The 18,938-nt window shown below is 50.9% G+C and overlaps 8 protein-coding genes across 8 annotated transcripts; 5 read left to right on the top strand and 3 right to left on the bottom strand.

The window, feature by feature from the left end:
* Nucleotides 1-10: 10 nt before the first annotated feature.
* On the top strand, nucleotides 11-3,787 carry BJY04DRAFT_216068 (uncharacterized protein; the record flags this gene model as incomplete). The annotated part of the gene is made up of 6 exons (XM_073715631.1): nucleotides 11-82; nucleotides 261-430; nucleotides 571-627; nucleotides 686-806; nucleotides 870-1,335; nucleotides 2,541-3,787. 6 exons carry the CDS (start codon nucleotides 11-13, stop codon nucleotides 3,785-3,787), a joined length of 2,133 nt encoding a protein of 710 aa, XP_073573534.1.
* Nucleotides 3,788-3,888: 101 nt separating this feature from the next.
* On the top strand, nucleotides 3,889-4,665 carry BJY04DRAFT_216067 (F1/V1/A1 complex, alpha/beta subunit of ATPase; the record flags this gene model as incomplete). The annotated part of the gene is made up of 1 exon (XM_073715630.1): nucleotides 3,889-4,665. The coding sequence occupies one exon, from the start codon at nucleotides 3,889-3,891 to the stop codon at nucleotides 4,663-4,665; it is 777 nt and encodes a 258-aa protein (XP_073573533.1).
* Nucleotides 4,666-5,468: 803 nt separating this feature from the next.
* Nucleotides 5,469-6,885, top strand: BJY04DRAFT_184210 (methylenetetrahydrofolate dehydrogenase (NAD(+))). Its single transcript, XM_073710576.1, has 4 exons — nucleotides 5,469-5,703; nucleotides 5,878-6,511; nucleotides 6,569-6,658; nucleotides 6,714-6,885. Exons 1-4 carry the CDS (start codon nucleotides 5,507-5,509, stop codon nucleotides 6,795-6,797), a joined length of 1,005 nt encoding a protein of 334 aa, XP_073573532.1. The 5' UTR covers nucleotides 5,469-5,506; the 3' UTR covers nucleotides 6,798-6,885.
* A 12-nt stretch (nucleotides 6,886-6,897) lies between these two features.
* BJY04DRAFT_184209 (signal peptidase complex subunit 2) lies at nucleotides 6,898-8,137 on the bottom strand. The gene is made up of 3 exons (XM_073710575.1): nucleotides 7,973-8,137; nucleotides 7,533-7,831; nucleotides 6,898-7,397 (listed from the first exon to the last, which is right to left on the bottom strand). Exons 1-3 carry the CDS (start codon nucleotides 8,016-8,018, stop codon nucleotides 7,110-7,112), a joined length of 633 nt encoding a protein of 210 aa, XP_073573531.1. The 5' UTR covers nucleotides 8,019-8,137; the 3' UTR covers nucleotides 6,898-7,109.
* Nucleotides 8,138-8,220: 83 nt separating this feature from the next.
* On the top strand, nucleotides 8,221-9,526 carry BJY04DRAFT_23181 (ER membrane complex subunit EMC3). The gene is made up of 5 exons (XM_073719627.1): nucleotides 8,221-8,339; nucleotides 8,407-8,440; nucleotides 8,493-8,859; nucleotides 8,915-9,076; nucleotides 9,150-9,526. Exons 1-5 carry the CDS (start codon nucleotides 8,290-8,292, stop codon nucleotides 9,335-9,337), a joined length of 801 nt encoding a protein of 266 aa, XP_073573530.1. The 5' UTR covers nucleotides 8,221-8,289; the 3' UTR covers nucleotides 9,338-9,526.
* On the bottom strand, nucleotides 9,420-10,411 carry BJY04DRAFT_184206 (uncharacterized protein). The gene is made up of 2 exons (XM_073710574.1): nucleotides 9,737-10,411; nucleotides 9,420-9,664 (listed from the first exon to the last, which is right to left on the bottom strand). Exons 1-2 carry the CDS (start codon nucleotides 10,349-10,351, stop codon nucleotides 9,569-9,571), a joined length of 711 nt encoding a protein of 236 aa, XP_073573529.1. The 5' UTR covers nucleotides 10,352-10,411; the 3' UTR covers nucleotides 9,420-9,568.
* A 60-nt stretch (nucleotides 10,412-10,471) lies between these two features.
* Nucleotides 10,472-14,321, top strand: BJY04DRAFT_184202 (MET18/MMS19 family protein). The gene is made up of 6 exons (XM_073710573.1): nucleotides 10,472-10,696; nucleotides 10,774-11,047; nucleotides 11,135-11,232; nucleotides 11,282-11,421; nucleotides 11,475-11,663; nucleotides 11,725-14,321. Exons 1-6 carry the CDS (start codon nucleotides 10,615-10,617, stop codon nucleotides 14,134-14,136), a joined length of 3,195 nt encoding a protein of 1,064 aa, XP_073573528.1. The 5' UTR covers nucleotides 10,472-10,614; the 3' UTR covers nucleotides 14,137-14,321.
* Nucleotides 14,322-14,443: 122 nt separating this feature from the next.
* On the bottom strand, nucleotides 14,444-18,411 carry BJY04DRAFT_216061 (uncharacterized protein; the record flags this gene model as incomplete). The annotated part of the gene is made up of 6 exons (XM_073715629.1): nucleotides 14,444-17,524; nucleotides 17,575-17,919; nucleotides 17,971-18,069; nucleotides 18,157-18,208; nucleotides 18,260-18,285; nucleotides 18,352-18,411. 6 exons carry the CDS (start codon nucleotides 18,409-18,411, stop codon nucleotides 14,444-14,446), a joined length of 3,663 nt encoding a protein of 1,220 aa, XP_073573527.1.
* Nucleotides 18,412-18,938: the final 527 nt, after the last annotated feature.

Raw genomic sequence — 18,938 nt, 5'->3', positions numbered from 1 at the left:
CCTTTTCACAATGTTCAGGAACGCTTTGCGGCAATCCAGCCGCACCGTTGCGGCTGCCACTGCCACTGGCAGGATCGCCTCGGTGAGTCCCATCCCTGCCCAGGTCGACGACAACGACGCAATTTGCCCGGTTCCCATCCGAAAGTCATCTCAATGAGATGGTCAATTGCATCTATCGACATCGCCCTTACTCCTATGCCACCTTTCCGTCGTGGTTTCGCGCGCGTCGAAGCTAACAAAATTTGCTTTCCCGTCGACAGGTTCGCGCGGCTGTTCCCGGCCCCCTCTCTGCTGCTTCCAAGCAGGTCCGTACCTATGCCGCTGAGGCTAAGGCTTCGCCCACCGAGGTCTCTTCCATTCTTGAGCAGCGTATTCGTGGTGTTCAGGAGGAGTCTGGTCTTGCTGAGACCGGACGTGTCCTTTCCGTCGGGTACGTCGTCGCTTTTGCCCATATGAAAAATTCGGTCTCGGCTGCATTATCGCTCGATCCGTTGAAAAAACACCGAAAACCATACCGAAATCGCATAGATATCCCATGTTCGATTGACTAACTCGAGTTTTTGTGAATAGTGATGGTATTGCTCGTGTCCACGGTATGACCAACGTCCAGGCTGAGGAGCTGGTTGAGTATGTACCCAGATATTGCATAATCCACGTATGGAGTAAGTAACTAACATTCGAAAAGGTTCGCCTCTGGTGTCAAGGGTATGTGCATGAACCTTGAAGCCGGCCAGGTCGGTGTTGTGTTGTTCGGTTCCGACCGTCTCGTTAAGGAAGGCGAGACCGTCAAGCGTACTGGAGAGATTGTATGTCATCCAACTCTAATATCACCAAGTACAAATCTACCAGGTATACTCACAAATATATAGGTTGATGTTCCCGTCGGCCCTGAGCTTCTCGGCCGTGTCGTTGATGCTCTTGGTAACCCCATTGATGGCAAGGGTCCTCTCAACGCCAAGGCCAAGAGCCGTGCCCAGCTCAAGGCCCCCGGTATCCTTCCCCGTCGTTCCGTCAACCAGCCCGTCCAGACTGGTCTGAAGTGTGTCGACGCCATGGTGCCCATTGGCCGTGGTCAGCGTGAGTTGATCATCGGTGACCGTCAGACCGGTAAGACCGCTGTCGCTCTCGATGCCATCCTCAACCAGAAGCGCTGGAACAACACCAACGACGAGAGCAAGAAGCTCTACTGTGTCTACGTTGCCGTTGGCCAGAAGCGCTCTACCGTTGCCCAGCTCGTCAAGACCCTCGAAGAAAACGACGCCATGAAGTACACCATCATCGTTGCTGCCACTGCTTCTGAGGCCGCTCCTCTTCAGTACTTGGCCCCCTTTACCGGTATGTTCCCCTAGCCCCACTTTTTCCTACCGAGTTTTCCCATATACTATACCCTTTTTGGCACCTTTCCTTCTGCCCATCCGATCCCATTCCTTTTGCCTTGACTTCCGTGCATTGATGCGGCATCTGTGCTCCCCGTTGCAACCTCCCAAAATGAGGTTGCCGGTTGTCCCTTTGCTGGTCCCTGGTTCAAGCATCTTCTTGAACCCATATCTTTATAATTGTCGCTGGTGGGACAATTCTCAAAGAGGCCGTTCGGCCGCTTTGCTGTCCAGGTAAGCTCACTAACCTCCCTCCCGAATGTCCTCATACTAATCGAGTATTAGATGTGGTGTCCGCATTGGGTGTTAGACATATCATCTCTATCATCATTTGTGGTTATGCAGCCCGAGCAAGGCTCATCCTGATGTGATGAATGTACTATCAATTACTGGCATCATCTTTTGATTGATACTGGTCAAAACTCCTGTTCAGTTCATCAATCCTTGTATTGATGTTTATGTACTGCGATTTGGCAAGATTTTCTTCCACACACCCGTCATCGTTGTGGATGTTCACGAGTAGTCTTATGGCTTCCCTGCTTTGCAGTTCATCAGTTGTCCTCGACCTTTGTGATGACTGCTGGACTCTCTCCGCGGCCATGCCCACAAACAATAGCGAAGCCAGATTTTGCCTTGCTATTTATGGCTGTCCACAATGTGTCTCGAAGAGGCTATCTGGAATCCCCCCATCTGTCCAACATGCATCTGAGCAGGGCTTCGAATCTAGTCACTATAGAGTTGTCTATATGTGTCTAATCTTCCTGTCTCTATCTGTTCCATACGTTCGCGTGCTTTCTATTGGTCTTGAAGCTCCTTTCATACGGGTTTCTGATGCCAGCATGAACACGATCATGGAACTGCTTTGGGTGCTGTTGTTTCGTTGATTCTGGGCTATGTGTCGATTGTCTCACATGGTCACTATGCTCCTTCCATTCTCGGACATTGGCCTATTGTGTGCTCTTGCCGCGTTGAGATGATTTCCCTCTCTGCGATTTCGGTCGCAGCTGCCTATGATGAGGTTGCGATTTGTCTACTCGTCCTGGGTTCAGCTGTCTCCCAACTTCTATCAGGATCAGAGAACCGTCAGGTAGTCTGTTGAGTCAACAGCTCTCTCTTCTCTAGGTAAGTTTACTGACATTATCCTGTGTGCCCTTGGACTAACAGCCCACCAGATGGAAGTTCACGCAATGGCACCAGCAAATGCGTCCGCCGTTGTTCCGAGGCCGCCGTCCGAGCCCGACGAGCCTGACAGCAACCAGGATCTCTACGACTATGTCGTCGCCATCATCCTCAGCCTTGTTCAGATTGAGGCCCCAGATTGGTTTATCAATAGCCAATACAAGGCGTATGTCGATGAGATTCCTCAGATTGCTCTCCAGACGCCCGTTGTCTTTGCCGACTCTCTTTCCGCCGTTCTCGGCGCCTCTGCTCCCCCTTCGATTGATTTCTTCTCTACCCTACCTGACTCCCCAACCGGCTGTTGGGCGGTTTACGCAGTGGTACTTTACAAAATCAAGGAGTCGAAAGAATACCTCTATATAGGCTCAGGAACGGACGCCATGGTCGGTTCTCGCAGGCGAACATCAATGTATCCTGATAAGACGCATTATCAGCTACCTAGATTCGTCCGGCAAGCGTACGATCAGGGATGTGAACTCCGCTCTATCACCATCCTCTGTTCGTGCCCGATACCACCTGCTGCACTAGTCCCTCGCACTCGTCTGCTGTTCCTGGCGATGGAAGCCTTCTTCGCTTGTTCTTTCTACGCGAGCTTCTGCACTATCATGGAGCCCCTCTGGGCCGATTTCTTCCCGTGGGAGCGATCCATGGTGACATGGTCCCCCTTATGCAGCCATCTGTCCCTGACGGAGGGTGTCGGTGACTCGCTTGACCTTACCGCCGAGCAACTCGAGATTGCGGAAGTCTATCGCAAGCAGAAGGTTGCCTACACGAGCAAGAAACATGAACAAAAGGAGAGAGAGACCGATCTGGAGGCCTACCGTGCCCGCAAGCTCCGTGACAAGAAAGCTCAATACGACAGGGACCCCGAGCGGATTCTTGCGACTCAGAAGAAAGTGCGCACGAAAGCTAAGGCTAGTGGACGCTTCACTTGTACCGACTGCAATGTGAACTTCGCTACAGCTCGTGCTCTATCTGATCACAAGACGCGCGATGTTCATAAGAAGCAAGTTGCAAGGAATGCTGGTGTTCTTGATGCCCCGCCCTCCGAAACTGCTCTTCGCACCAGGAAAGCTGTTGCCGCTTCTCTAGCCTTGAAGCGCTACTATTGCTCTCTCTGCGATGTCAATCCCCCTTCTCTTGCAAAATCGAAGACTCATCGCAAGTGCAAGCGACACCTCAAAAATGTCGCTGCCGCTGCCGCCGCTGCTGCTGCGGCTGCTGCTACTTAACCCCCATCACACAATTTCCTATCATCATCACATCATTCACATCATGCATCTCTTCCATCACCTCTTACTAACGCCAATATTTCATTTCAACAGGATGCGCCATGGGAGAATATATGAGAGACAATGGAAAACACGCTCTGATCATTTACGATGATCTGTCCAAGCAGGCCGTCGCTTACCGTCAGATGTCTCTTCTGCTCCGTCGTCCCCCTGGTCGTGAGGCCTACCCCGGTGACGTTTTCTACCTGCACTCTCGTCTCCTCGAGCGTGCTGCTAAGATGAACGAGAAGCATGGTGGTGGTTCCCTCACTGCCCTCCCCGTCATTGAGACCCAGGGTGGTGATGTGTCTGCCTACATTCCCACCAACGTCATTTCTATCACTGATGGCCAGATCTTCTTGGAGGCCGAACTCTTCTACAAGGGTATTCGTCCCGCCATTAACGTCGGTCTTTCCGTGTCCCGTGTCGGTTCCGCTGCCCAGGTCAAGGCCATGAAGCAGGTTGCCGGTTCCCTGAAGCTCTTCTTGGCTCAGTACCGTGAGGTTGCCGCCTTCGCCCAGTTCGGTTCCGATCTCGATGCCTCCACCAAGCAGACCCTCAACCGTGGTCAGCGTCTTACTGAGCTGCTCAAGCAGAAGCAGTACTCCCCCATGGCCGTCACCGACATGGTTCCCCTTATCTTCGCCGGTGTCAACGGTCACCTCGACAACATCCCCGTCGAGAAGATCCTCCAGTGGGAGTCTGACTTCCTTGCTCACATCAAGAGCAACAACCCCGAGATCCAGGAGGCCATCGAGAAGGAGGGCCAGATCAGCAAGGAACTTGAGGCTAAGCTGAAGGATGTTGTCATCAGCTTCAACAAGTCCTTCAACGCATAGGTGAGCAAGCGACATATTTGTTGATTAGCCTACCATGTACTGTTTCATTTCCTGACTCTGTGTGTATAGAGAAGATAGCTTGTACAATTGACTCCACTGTTTTGTTTTCTCTTCACACCGAAGCTTCAGCTGGTCGAGGTCAGATGTAATCTCGGTTGATCCCTTGATGGCATTGCAACCTGGAATATCTTTAGCTGTGGAGCGAAATAGCCGCGGGGACAGAGGATGGCTAAAAATATGAATAATATCCTGTACGTTTAGATGTTTTTGCGCGGCAGAGGACAGCATCTGGCACTGCAACTGAGCGAGCTGGCTACTCCATGGGAAAAGGAGCTGCATGCTCTTCGGTTAGTCTCTAACTGGGAAGGATGCCTTTGTCTAACTATATGCACTCGAATATGATTTCCTTTGTTTGTTTTATATATCAATATTATGACATTACAACCAGCATTTTGTATCAATATATTCAGAACTTAATGTAGATCGATTGGAATACTTAGCCGCCTCCGCAACCGGAGCTGCATTCTTATAGTTCGTTGAAGGTGAGACAACTTCGGGTACGCTCTACTTCGCAGCTGCCGCCACAAGAACCTCAATATAGCCTACTGATAATATATATAGAGAAGCTATAGCAACAGAACCTTCTGTAATAGGATATACCCGTACTGTTCAAGCTGGATGAGGTCACAGAAAGTAAGCCAGGTTGGCTGAATGCGGGATGATGGTTTATCGATAAGCGAATAGAATTTCCCCGACCAAATTTTCATACCCCTCCGCCGTCGCAAGCTGCCATTGACTCATCCCCAGACTTCATTCCTGCAATTATCCCTCTCTGCACACAATGGCCTCCACTACTGCAGCCCCCGCCACCAACTGCAAGGTGATGCTCTCGAAGCATGTCGCAAACCGCCTCATCGAGGAGGTCGCCGAGGGCATCAAAACCCTAGAGAAGCCGCCTCACCTTGTTGGATTCCTGGCGAACGATGACCCCGCGGCGCTGATGTATGCGCAATGGACGGAGAAGACATGTCATGAAAAGTGAGCATTCTTTCACATCTTGTTCAGTTCAGTTCCGCTTCACAATTGGCTTTCTATGCACAATACCTTGTCCATTGACCCCGCGACATCGGACACACCCCACCATCTACCACCTACCACCGGCACCTCACCTGTTGTATATCTCGTAGCTAACGTAGCCCTATCTTCCAATAGCGGATTCAAGTACTCCCTCCGCGAAGTCCACCGCGACAACCTCGAAGCAGCCATCCTCTCCGCCAACACCGACCCCGAAGTCGACGGCATCATAGTCTACTACCCGATCTTCAACAACCGACAAGACCAGTACCTTCAGCAGATCGTCGATGTATCCAAAGACGTAGAGGGCCTCAGCCACCGCTACATCTTCAACATGTACCAGAACATCCGCTTTCTGGACCCCGAGACGAAGCGCCAAAAGTGCATCCTTCCTTGCACACCTCTAGCCGTCATCAAAATCCTCGAGTACCTGAACATCTATAACACTATCCTCCCCTACGGAAACAGGCTGCACGGACATACTATTTGCGTTGTGAACCGCTCGGAGGTTGTCGGACGGCCGCTCGCGGCGCTGCTCGCGAACGACGGTGCTTGTGTCTACAGTGTAGATATCACGGGGATTCAAAAGTTTACCCGCGGAGAAGGTCTGCATAAGGGACGGCATGAAGTTGAGGATGTCACGGACAAGGAGCTGAAGGATATTGTGCCATTGTGTGACACGGTCATTTCTGGTGTTCCGGGTGATAAGTATAAGTTCGATACGAGCTTGTTGAGAGATGGTGCTGTGTGCATCAACTTCTCGAGTGAGAAGGTGGGTTCCCCTGAGCTGAGAGCACTTCGTGGGACTTTGCTGACATCTGCTGCATAGAACTTCGGCCCTGAAGTCAAGCAGAAGGCTTCTCTTTTCGTTCCTTCCATTGGAAAGGTCACCATCGTTGTTCTGCTCCGGAACTTGCTGGTAAGTTTTCATTGTCTATGCTGCAGGTGATACGGTAACTGACAACTTCGTACAGAGACTCATCCAGAACAAGCGTATGGATGATATCAAGCCGGCTGCTGCGACTGAGCGTCCCGGAACCCTCGAGGCTTCCTCATAGACCATCCATGGGCAACTTGAGTCAACAAATGTTATAAAGCGTATTTAGATATAGATTTTCTTGTTTATCATTCCAAGCTTTGTTTTCCTTCAACTGTATAAATTCCGCTGATATCATAGCCTAGAGCGCAAAAATGATAAAGAACCCTTGATTCGAATATAGCTCAAACGCAGTGCAAACTTCAGGAACTGCTGATATCTTGCGTAGTCTTAGTGCAGAACATGATGGTATCGGAGACAACTATGAGATATCCCCGGTATGTTCTCCACATCGACATAGCACGGATACATAGCCGCTGCCCTGGTATGTCATTTACCTCCGCTTCTTAGCACCCTTGCTCTCGCCCTCTTGCACTCCAACCACACTAGCCACGCCACCAGTCTTCTTCTCAGTCTCCTGCGCAGCTAGACGTAGCACATCAACCTCCTTAGCAAGCCACTTGCGAAGGGGCTCGGGGTGGAACGTCCCGTCGGCAGAGAACCAAGCCGTGAACGACGCCTCGATTTCCTTGTCCTGGAGAATGCTATTTGATGCTGACTTGTACTGGATATGGAGCTTGTACAGGGGTGTGTTTTTCTTCACGGAAGATCGGATGGATATCTGTTAGAGTCGTCGCGTTAGCCTGTGTCTGTTTACGTTATAGAAGGAAGCGCTAGTAACATCTAGAACTCCATCCTGTCCTTATTTTGAGACCACCGGTTCGAAGAGCAGCAGAAAAAATAGAGCAAGACATACCGTCTCCCCAGTACTTCTCACGCCTCTAAAGACCTCACTAGCCTCGACGCCCCAAATCCAATACGTGAGGAACGAGTTCAGCACAAAGTACGTCCCCACGGCCGCAAGGATCCATGGCGACTGCGTCGCCTCCCAGCCTAGCTTGCGGTCTGCGTAGAATGTGAATGCGGCGATTGCGACAGCGCTGTAACCGACGATGAAGCGCACGTTTGTCTTGAAGTGATCTTGTTTGAAGGTGTAGGGTTTTGGGAGGGTTGAGAGGTAGGGTGTTAGGGCATCGTCAGTTGTGGATTTGAGGTCTGTGAGAGAGGGTTAGTCGGGTGTATGATAAGTGAGTGGGATTGGAAGTATTAGGCAGAGTATTTGAAGTGTGCGCTTGCTTGACCAGTACCAGTATGCTTGGATTTCTGTAAACGTGGGGATATGGAGAGAGAGCTTACCGTTTGGAGAGTAAACAGGCACCTTTTGTACAGCTGCTGAGGCCATGGTGAAGGTTTCTCTATGTGCCTGGTGATAGATAGAAGACTACACTGACAGTGATAACAGATTTCAAAGAAAATTGACCTGACGGGATTTAGTAGTATATTTGTACGAGTTGTATGGAGTTGCGGCGAGCTGTCCCTTTCGGAGCTAAAGCGGCAGTATGCGATCTGGCTCGGCCGCCGCCTTGTCGGATCTTGTGGGGATCATCTACCAGACTACCTCAGGTTGAACCTCGACACTCTAGTCGCCTTGTTAGCCCACCACTCAATCAATCATGGCCTTGCAAGGTGTTGAGCAGACGATCCTTAGGGATCCGGCTCTTTTGTGCGTGCTCTCATCGCCATATTTGCGAATTGCGCAGAACTAAGGACGAGACTGACTGGACGTACAGCTACTGGATCTTGATTCCTATCTCGATTGTTATGGTATGATACCTTGATTACAAACAGGAAGACTAGATCTGACATGATTTCACAGATTCTGACTGGTATGCTACGCCACTACGCAACAGTCCTGATGAACACCCCTCCCAAGCCACCCTCCACCCTCGCCGATTCCCGCGAACGTCTCACCCTCTTCCGCGCCGTCAACCTCCGTAACCATGCCCCAGCCGTACTATCCAGGGAAGCCTTTGAGATGCGCAAGAATTATCTTGTCACAGGCTTCCAGAACGGTGCTTTTCTCAAGGACCCCAACAACCGCGGCCAGCCCCCCGCTAACCCCATGTCGGATCCTGCTGCTATGGAGGGCATGATGGGGATGATGAAGGGGAACATGATGATGATGATTCCTCAGACTTTGATCATGAGCTGGATTAACGCTTTCTTTTCTGGATTTGTTATCTGTAAGTGGACGATGCGGAGGTTGCGCGCCTTGCAGGATACTAACGGCTCTGGTAGTGAAACTCCCGTTCCCTTTGACTATCCGCTTCAAGTCGATGCTGCAGTCTGGTGTCATGACTCGTGACTTGGATGTGAGATGGGTGTCTAGTTTGTCGTGGTACTTCTTGAACTTATTTGGCCTGCAACCTATTTTTGGGTTCATCTTGGGCAGTGATAATGGTAAGCGCCTGCACCGTCTTCGAACTGTTCGGGGTGTGATTTCCCTTTCGTTCTGGGCTAACTCCTTCGACAGCTGCCAACCATATGGCTCAACAGATGGGGCCTATGGGCCCTGCTGCTGGAGCCAACCCCTTCCAGCCTGGACAGGACCCTCACAAGATGTATCTGAACGAGGCGGAGAACCTGGAAGTGTTTGAGCACTTCAGCATTATGGATGGCATTGAGGAAAGAGTGCTACGCAAATATGGAGCTGATAACTAGAGGATGGAAAGTGTTGGTTGACTTTCACTCTCACTTATCCTATACTTTGAAAATGATCTAGATGTTCTGATAATCTGGCGAAAGGAGAAATAGAGTATATTAAACCTGATGTGTATACAATGATACCGAATTTAAGCTTGTAAGAAGCACATATTCATTAGAAGAACCTAGAGAAGTCATTACGCCAATCCCAATCATATCATAAGCATATCTCATACATCATCTCCCAAGTTACTGAGAATAGTTGATAACCCCATTGAGCACCCAAACCTCACCATTCGAAACCTGCTCCGCTACGCTATCAATCTGAACACCACTGGGCTCAATCTATAAAGCGTCAGTCAGCACTCACTCGCGCTCCACTTCTATCTCTCGAAGCTAGACAACGGGGAGACTCACATAAATCTTTCCCCCCTCCTTCTTCCACCTCAACTTATCCCCACCCAACGTCTCCCCCTCCTGCCCCTCATTCCAAGGACTCTGCGTAACAATATGCGCCTTAACAAACCTCTCCAAATTCTTCCTCGCCCGCTCTTTCCCCTCATCGCCCTCATACGCATCAACCTCCCCGTAAGCCTCATAATCACTCGGATTCTCCCACGGCTTGCGCGGCAAATCATTGATAGCGCTATTGCGCGGCGCAAGAACGGTTAAATTCTGCGATGCGTCGTTTAGCCGCGACTCAACCGAGGTAAATTGCCTGGTTAGAGAAGCGAAGACGTTGATTGCGCGGGTCCGGGGGAGGACGTCGGAGATAATAGGGTCATTTCCGCTAGTTTCTTCTGAGGGAGGGGCCATCACTGCGCCTTTGAGAGGTTGTTGGTTGCTGAGATACTCTTTTGTTTCGAGTCCTGAGAGGCCTTGGAATGGGGTGCTGCGCGAGGAGCGGGTGTGGGGGGTGTTTAGTAGAGGTTGCGGGATGCGTTTGCGGAGAGGGAACGATGGGAGATTCCAGGCTGTTGATAGTGTGCAGAATAGAAAAAATAGTGCTACTGTAGCTGTTAAGGAGCGCATATTGAAAAAGTATAGCTGACGTGCTGTCAGCGTTTGATTTTATACTCGGACTCGGAGGACTGCAGGGTCGGGATTCTCGATGTCAGAGTTCCATGACGCAACACCACCACCGCAACTGACACTCACGTGATTCCGCGGAGAAGGCAAAGTGGGATGCACACCACACGTGACCCAATATCGATAAGGGCGAGACCACAAAAAGCGTCATGACCGAGTTGAGTCAATTGCACTGATCCGGTCGTTGCAAAGGTTGATTCTGGAAGATGTCGGCCTTGCAGACGTTTATGCTGGTCGTGGACCACGACAAGCAGGAAGCTCGGCAGATTGCTGAGCGGATTGCGCAAGGTATTTCGTCAACCAACTGCTACCCCTCTACCTGGTCCGATACCGATCATGAGACTAATGACTTGCTTGCTGGGTAGATGTCGAGAACAAAAAGACGACGCTGGTTGAAATAGTTCAATCGCTCGGAGACTATATCAACGACGAAGATCCGCTGCTCCGGGGGAAGGCCGTTTCCTACTTGACTGCGGTGATTAGGGCCCTCCCGCCGAAGTTCCTTACCAGACAGCAGGTGCAGGTTTTGACGACATTTTACTGTGATCGGATTGAAGATGCGGGTGCGGTTTCTGGGCTGGAGACGTTGCAGAAGCTGGACCGTTTTACGAAGGACATGGCATTGGAGTTGGCGACTGCGTGAGTGCTAGTACTCTGCGCGGATGAATGCTGGATTGCCGTGCTATCCACGCTTGGGAGGCATCAGGGCTGACTTGCTATGTATAGGCTTTTTGGAAACTTCAGCACGTTGCAGTCTCGCGCTCAGTCTCAGAGGTTCCAGGTCTACCAGCTACTCAACGAGTTGATGTCAAATCACAGAGCTGGTATGTTGAGGTCTACTTTCGTCACAAATCAAGGAACTAATGGGTTTAGTTCTTCATAACCTGGGCGACTCATCTCTCGTTGGGACTGTGGACCTCATGACGGGTGAGAAGGACCCGCGAAATCTTATGCTCGTGTTCTCTATCCTCAAGGTTATCATGGTTGAGTGGGATATTACCAATCACGTTGAGGTAGGTTTCTTGGACCCTCGATTTGGTCCAGCAACTGACCGCAACTGCAACAGCTCCTATTTGATTCCGTCTATAACTACTTCCCGATCACATTCAGACCACCGCCCAATGACCCCTATGGCATCACCGCTCAAGATTTGAAGGACCGCCTGCAAGACTGCATCGCATCAACGAGTCTATTCGCTCCCCACTCTATTCCGGCTTTGCTGGATAAACTAGATTCGACTTCTCAAAATGTCAAGGTATATCTCTTCTCTTATAACCCGATCGGTGATCTGAAAATTCCTGTTGACGACCCTGCAGAAAGATGCTCTCAACGCTTTAATCGCCTGCATCAACTCATATAGCCCTGATACCGTGTCCACTCATTCGATCACAATATGGGAAACTTTGAAGTTTGAGATTCTCAACGCCCAAGAGGAGTTCCTCTCAGAGCTTTCACTCAAGGCCATGCTTGACATTGCAACGCGCCTATCAGAGGGTGTGACTGAAGTAAACGATCAGCTGCCTCTAGCTCAATACCTCCGCCCAATAACCAAAGAATGCAATGAGCAACTGCGCGAACCCCAACAGAAACAAGCAAAGCCTGCACAGCAAATTTTGAAGGCCGTATCAGAAGCTTCCGCTGCTTCCTTCTCTCTGATCGTGCAAGTTGTTGTTGCGCCTCTCTTGACGCTCTACCAGGGTGCCGACGGTATCACGAAACAGCGTGCTCTTCTAGAAACATTGACTCTGCTATTCGAGTCCGCGGTCACGGTGTTCGGGGAATGGTCGTCAAGGGCTTCTATAGTCGCCGCTGAAAACCCTCTGTTGGAATTCAAAGATCAGTTCTCAGAGATCTTTGGCCAGGCCTTGATGGGCACAGTCAAGGAAGAGGTTTCCTTCCGCATTTCTGCTCTGAAGGGCTTCCTTCGTCTATCCACTTTGCGTGATTACTTCCACGACTCCGAGATTGGCTTATTTGTGCAATACCTTAATGAGATCCTCCTGAAGGAAGAGTCAGTGGGTCGCAATGATTTGAAAAAGGAGGCTATTGCCGCTCTGGCTGAAATCTCAAAGCACCAGCCGCGTCTCATTATGGACATTACCTTCCCAGCTTTCGTGGCAACTCTTCCTGACGCTGATGATGGGGAGGAAAGTAGTTATCTCCCGACTTTGGAAACCCTGGCACAGATCAGCGTTGAGAAGGCTATCTTTGAGACTTTGGTCCGCCGGCTACTCACCAAGCTCTCCCTACCTTTGCAGAAAGATCAGCCTGGATCTGCAGCTTACCCGAGGGCTATTCTTCTGACCATTTACTATGTTATGAGTCAAAGGAAGTTGGAAGGCGACTCAGGCCTCGATATGTATTACGACAAGATTGTGGTCGCTATGTCTCGAGGCGCCGCTCAGACGGCATCAGGGAATGCGAAGAACAGCATCCTAGCTGATCCTACAGTTCTTGACGTTCTAGGCAGGATTCTCAACCTCATTGTGAGGGCACTCCCAAGGCCAAAGCAGGACGAAGTTGCGAAGAATATCTACACCCTATTCGCCTCACCCGAGGAGTTCCAGCCTGTGGTATTCTCCCAGTCGGCATCAGAAGACCAGCAACGCACAATGATCCTATCCACCTACCTCCTCGCTGGCCTACCATCAGACTCAACCCTCCCTCACAGCACCCCGGACATGTCTCAACTTCTCTCCGACATCGTGCAGCGCTCCATCACCACCACTGACCCTTCAACCCAGCTCGCCATCCTCCGCCACATCGGCCTCCTCGTAAACAAGTTCCTCCCCAAATCCGAGCTCTCCATCGCAACCACCCTCCTCGACTCCCTCCTCCCCAACGATACAACCACCACCACTCCCAGCCCCGAAACCGTCAAAACCACCTTCTGGCTATCCAAAGCCCTCGTTCTCCGCCTCGCCCCGACAACAACAGCAATTCTCACCTCACTCCTTTCCCTCCTCTCCTCCCCCTCCGAATCAACAAGCACAACCGCCGCCAGCGGCTTCTCCATCCTCCTCAAAGACGACGACGTCCTCTCCCCCACCAACGGCGCAAACATCCGCCTCCTCGCCAAGCAACGTGTCTTCACAACCCTAATCCCGCTAATCTCAACAAAGATCCGCGAAATCAACACCGCAAACACCGGCACTGACACCAACAACACGGAGACCCAACAAAACACAGCCCACATCAAACCCTCCCACCTAACCGCCCTCTCAGGAATCCTCTCAACAATCCACCCCACCCTCGTCCTCCCCGAACTCCCCACCCTCCTCCCGCTCCTCCTCCAATCCCTAGACCTCCAAACCCCAGACTCGCAGAACGTCCGCCTCGCAACACTGCAAACTCTCGCCGTCATCATCCGCGAGAGTGGCGTCTCTGTAATCGAGCAATGCGGCCATGTCCATTCTCTCGTTTCCCGTCTGCTAAAGACAGCAGAATATAAACCTTCCCACACAGGGAATACTGCGGTGAATGGCCCTCGTCTTCGCGTCGATGCCCTGACTTGTCTTCTTTTGCTTGCGAAACCGCCTTCGGCGAACTCGGAGGCGCCGGCTGTTGCGAAAGCGGGGAAGTTGTCGCCGCTGTTGCCTGTGCGGAACCAGGTGCTGAGGGCGTTGAGATTTGTTCTTGATGATCCGAAGCGGGATGTTAGGAAGGCGGCTGTTGATGCGAGGGGGGCTTGGTTGAGGGAGGTTGAGGAGGGGGAGGAGGAAGAGTAGAGATTGGTTGGTTGCCTATAGATGTTTGTTAGATGGGTTTTATTTTCGTTGAGTTTCTTGAGATGTGATGTGATCGGCTAGAGTGGTGTTCATCCTGGTTAAGATTTTCTGGCTCTCTCTTGTGTAGTTCTACGCGCATTGCATGTCTCGTTGTCCAGGATACTCCGAAAAAGAAACAATTCATTCGATTAATCGAGATTTTACGATACAATCATACACATCAGGATCCATTCTGTGGCACCTGGATCTTCGAAATTGGACTACCCCCAGTGAGCCACTATGTAGCCAGTTCTGTCGCCGCACTCGGCTACCAGAAATCTCCTGGGTCCAGGGTGAACGTGCCGCCCAGCAAGGTCTGCTTCATTCTCTCAGTGACGCTCTCCACCTCCTTCACACTCTCAATGTCATCGAAGTCCAATCCGGTTTTCTCCTGGGAGCTGTTTCCAGAAGGTCGGGCGGTGCCAGCGGCCAGTGGGCCACGGTTGCATGCACCGACACCATCCATCTTCTCAACAATGTTCTTTGCGAGGCGCAGCATGTCAGCTAGGCCCGCTCCACCAATTTCGGCAGCAACAGGAGTCAAAGGTTCTCCAGTAAGTGAGGCAGCGTCGGAGCCGAATAGATCCGCGCTGCGCCAATCCTCCACCCTCTCTCCTACTTCTAGACCTTTGTTGGCTTTCAAGATGGTCTCAATGGCGGGGCTGACAAGCGATAGCTCATACCAGAGTTTGTTCTTCTGGACCATTTCATCGTGCGTCGTGAAGCGAGCTCTGACATGCTGCTTGTCCAACGTGGTTTCGGTTGTTAGGCCAATGATGAGGTCTTGGACTTCCTTGACCTGAAGAAAAAGATCTTGAGTTTCACCCTGGTGTTTGTCTGCTCCAGGACGAAGATGGCGGTGGCGAGTCCAGCGCTTCACGAACACTTTGTTGATTTCTAGTTTACTGCCCTTCGGCAGCGAAGTATAGATGAGGATCTGTTTTTCAGCCGGAACCCAGACATGGTCAACAAGATGCTGTGCGGCTTCCTCGAATTCAGGGTGGGTGCCAGGCCGGTACTCGGCAGCACATTCGACAACAGCCCTCGCATCCCATAGCTGACTTGGGCAGTGCAGATTGACTGCTCCCAAAATCGAGCTTGGCTTGTGAATAGTGTAGTTCCCTTGCTCATCGAGGGCGATGATTAGAACCTCGTCTCCCCTCGCTGTACAGTGAAACTCATAGCTGATCTTGTATTCCGAGTATTCCTCTGCGAAAATACGTGATTTGCCCTCAGCCTTGGACGTCTTCAAATTGACGATATGGTCAATCTCGGTACCGCATACCGACACCCTGTTCATAAACTTTGTGCTTGGCGCTTTGAGCCCGGACTGTGATTGAAACATCTTTGACCACGAATCGGGAGACATCAGTATGTCACTGCTTGTTTTCGGAAGAACGGGAATAATGATAAGCCCAAATTGGACCTCCAAGCCCAGTGCGCCAGGGAATGATTCAGCAGCTTCAAGAATAGGGTTGAACGCTCCGAAGAAGCGCTTAGAATCCTCGTCAACGTTCACTACCGGCTCCTCCTTTTGGCTTTTCTTTGTCTCTACTCCTTTTCTCGCAGCAGTCTGGCCTTGTGTTTTTGCTGATGCGGATTTGATCTTTTGCGGTTTTGGCTTTCCCCAAGCCTCTTCAAGGGTGGCTTGCTTCTTCGCCTTAGCCTCTGCCTTGTTCTTTGCCTTCTGGCCTGGATTTGCGGCCCGCAGGGCCATGGAGCGATGGAATTGCCTACTGTCACTTTCGTTGATCCGCTGCACTGTCTCGATCCGATGAGTCCTCTCAAATCTATCGAAAACTTGCTGTTCGAGCAAAGTGTTCATAGCTCCAAACGGGAGGCTAGGCTTGACGATAGTTGCGGCAGGTGTCGGTTGCTGGCTGCGGGTTCCTGCAGCCAACCTGGCTTTCTCTTTATACAGCTCTTTCAGCCTTGCGTCGGGATCTAGTGGCTTACCCGTCACGTTGGAAGATGCATACTGGAGAGACTCAGAAGTGGTTGATCCAGAGTGACCGGCAGCTTCACCCATACTCAATTCAGCAAGGTCAGGAAATTGAGTTTCAAGGAGAGTAGCGAATCTGTTCCCACCTGAATCGAACTGTTCAGGCGATCCCCCGGGTCGCCCAGGCCTCCCCGGCTCTAGAGACGGAGCGTTGAACGAGTAGCCCGAGTGGATGACGGTTCCGATGTTACTCGGGCTTGTGATATCGATCAGCTCATTGGGCTTGGCTGATGACTTGGCCTTTTTCTGGCGCGTCTGTTTGCCTTTTGGTAAAGGACTGCGGCAGCTAGCTCCACCGTTTCCAGGCCGAGCAGCCTGTGTCGTTGCCGTTGGCTTGGTAGGATGGTTTTTAGATTTCTTTGAACTGCCAGTGGTCGGTTTGGTTGCCTGCGCTAATGCCTTTTGTGAGCCGTATTTGTTTGGGTTAAAGTCGGGGCGTCTGGGTGGACTGTTTCCCAGATTTGAAGTACGTGCTGCGACACTCTCTGTCTTCTCGGTTTTCTCTGGCAGCGCACGTTCATGTGCGTGCTTCTCGCTGTCAGACCGTACCTCATGCGAGGTTAGCTGTCGGGTAAGGTCCTGCTTCACCGTGAGACGACTATCGGACTGAACGCTCCGAGTCTCATCCGTGGCGCTGGTCGACGGGATAGGATCATTACTCGAGAGTTTGTTGACTTCTGTTTCCTTCGCAACTTCGGCACTAGGAGCCTGAGCAGCAGATCCGCGGTTCATATCCGCGCAGACCTCCCGAATTGTGTTCTGACTATCCTTTGAAACATTCCTAGTGGTTGATAAAGTGTTCGCAGTTGCTGAAGTCGGCTCTACGTGAGGGTTCTTAACAGCCCTTCGCTGTTTTATCCCCGGTACCTTCGTCTCGGTGGCATGGGCAACACTTGTGCGCTTCGGCTCAGCTGGCCTTAAACGCCATTCTTCCACTTGTTCGACCTTTTCAGCACTTAGGAAGGGGTGGTTTTGGAGAGGCACTAGAGCTAAGTCTTGGTTTTTCTCAATCCTGGCTTCGACTGCTTGGATTCCATCGCCTTTGCCCAGTTCTGTGAATACAAAATCTCTCCAAAGAAAGGAGTGCCCGTTGGGATTAGTGCATCGAGGTGGCTCACGGAAGCTCTTTGGCTGCACATATTGTTGAACGTCTTCATCCAAAGTATAGGCTACAGTGACGAAGATTTGCCCAAGATCGGAGGCCGAGCCGGTAGATGTATCCGCTAATATACGACGAAGAGCCACAGGGTTTCCATTGGCAATTGCATAGGGCTGAAGTCTATAACGGTTGTCTGGATCGCCCATATTCAAAATAATGTTACGAGTAACGGGGAATTGTAGGGACGCCTACGAGGTCAGTTAGAATGAACGATCGCCAAATGATAAGTTGTACTCACTAGAGGCTTTTTGATTTGATTGAGCTTTGCCAGCGCTTGGTTTACCTCGCTATCACTTCTGCCTGAAATCTGAAGGCCTTCGTGGTTGTCGATGATAATCTCGGTTCCAGTGCAGTTGGCAATATCACGAAGTATCGCAGAATACTTGTCGATCTCCAAACGTCGCTCACCATCCTCAGACGATAGCCAGGACTTGACGGTTCGTTTGAAAGGGTGGCGAATGATTGTGTTGACATCATCGTCTAAGGCCAACAAACCACCCGTAGCCACAGTAGTAGTAGGTTCGATGAGGGATGTTATGTCTTGATCTGTGGCCGGAAAGTCCAGCACATGAACTCGTGAAGTCTGGGGAACTTTTAGCTGCCATACACCTTGTTACGAGCAATGCTGGCCTACCTCGAGCAGATCGTCGTTCTCTTGCTTTTCGATGAAAGAATTGATCGTTGCGATGATTTGAGAGTGATAGCCCTGAAGCTTTCCCTTCACAATGAGCACCTTGAATGAACAGTCAGATGTCAGAAGGCGATAAGGGTATAGTGAGGGAAAACCGAGGAACCGAAGACGGATTGAGGCGGAACTTACCTTCTCGGTAGGGGAGTATTCGCAGTGGCACTCTGCGAGCGGAAGAGATAGACTAGAAAGTGGTATTAGTAACGAACACAGCGAATGGCTTTTGTAGGCATACGTTAATTCATCCTCCAGTTCTCGGACCTAAACAAAAAAAAATGGTTAGTAGGACGAAGCACGGGATATCGACGCTCGAAATGAAGAACTTACTCCGATCTCTTCGAACTGATATATTGACGCGAAGGTCAACCTCTGCTTCAATAAATCCATACTGTTATGGAAGCCGTAGAGGATTCGAAGCGGGAATGACGGACCGGCCCACGGAGGGCGAGAGAGGCAATACACAGAGCAAACCAGCAGCGGCTTGCGAGCAAGTTGGGACAAACCTAAGGCAGACAAAGGTTGGTTCAGACTTCAGATGAGAATTCGGATGATCCCAGTAAAAGAAAGCTGATGAAGCAATTGTGGTAGGCGTTTGTATTGATGGGAGAGAAAAGAGAAGACTGGAGGAGGAGGAGGAGCAGGAAGCACCAGAAGAGGAAGGAGGAGAAACACCAGGCTTTATGATTGCCATGGCAATGCCTTCCCTTTTGCAACACATCAGGTGAATATGGTCTGTGACCTGCACTGTAATGCGACCTGTTTGGTGAATAGAAAAAAGAACTGGTAGAGAGCAAACACACTTATCCTGCACCCTACCGATACATATAAGTTGATAGGCATAAACACCTAGGTGCAGAGGGTAGCAAGTAGTGAGAGAAATTGGTAAGCTCCCTTCTATGTAGGAACTGGCGGAC

This window comes from Aspergillus karnatakaensis (assembly GCF_047715665.1).
Source record: "Aspergillus karnatakaensis strain CBS 102800 unplaced genomic scaffold BJY04scaffold_13, whole genome shotgun sequence".
In the NCBI taxonomy this organism is placed as follows: Eukaryota; Fungi; Ascomycota; class Eurotiomycetes; order Eurotiales; family Aspergillaceae; genus Aspergillus; species Aspergillus karnatakaensis.
The sequence above is the reverse complement of the archived record's forward strand: the minus strand, read 5'-3'. Positions and strand labels throughout refer to the sequence as shown.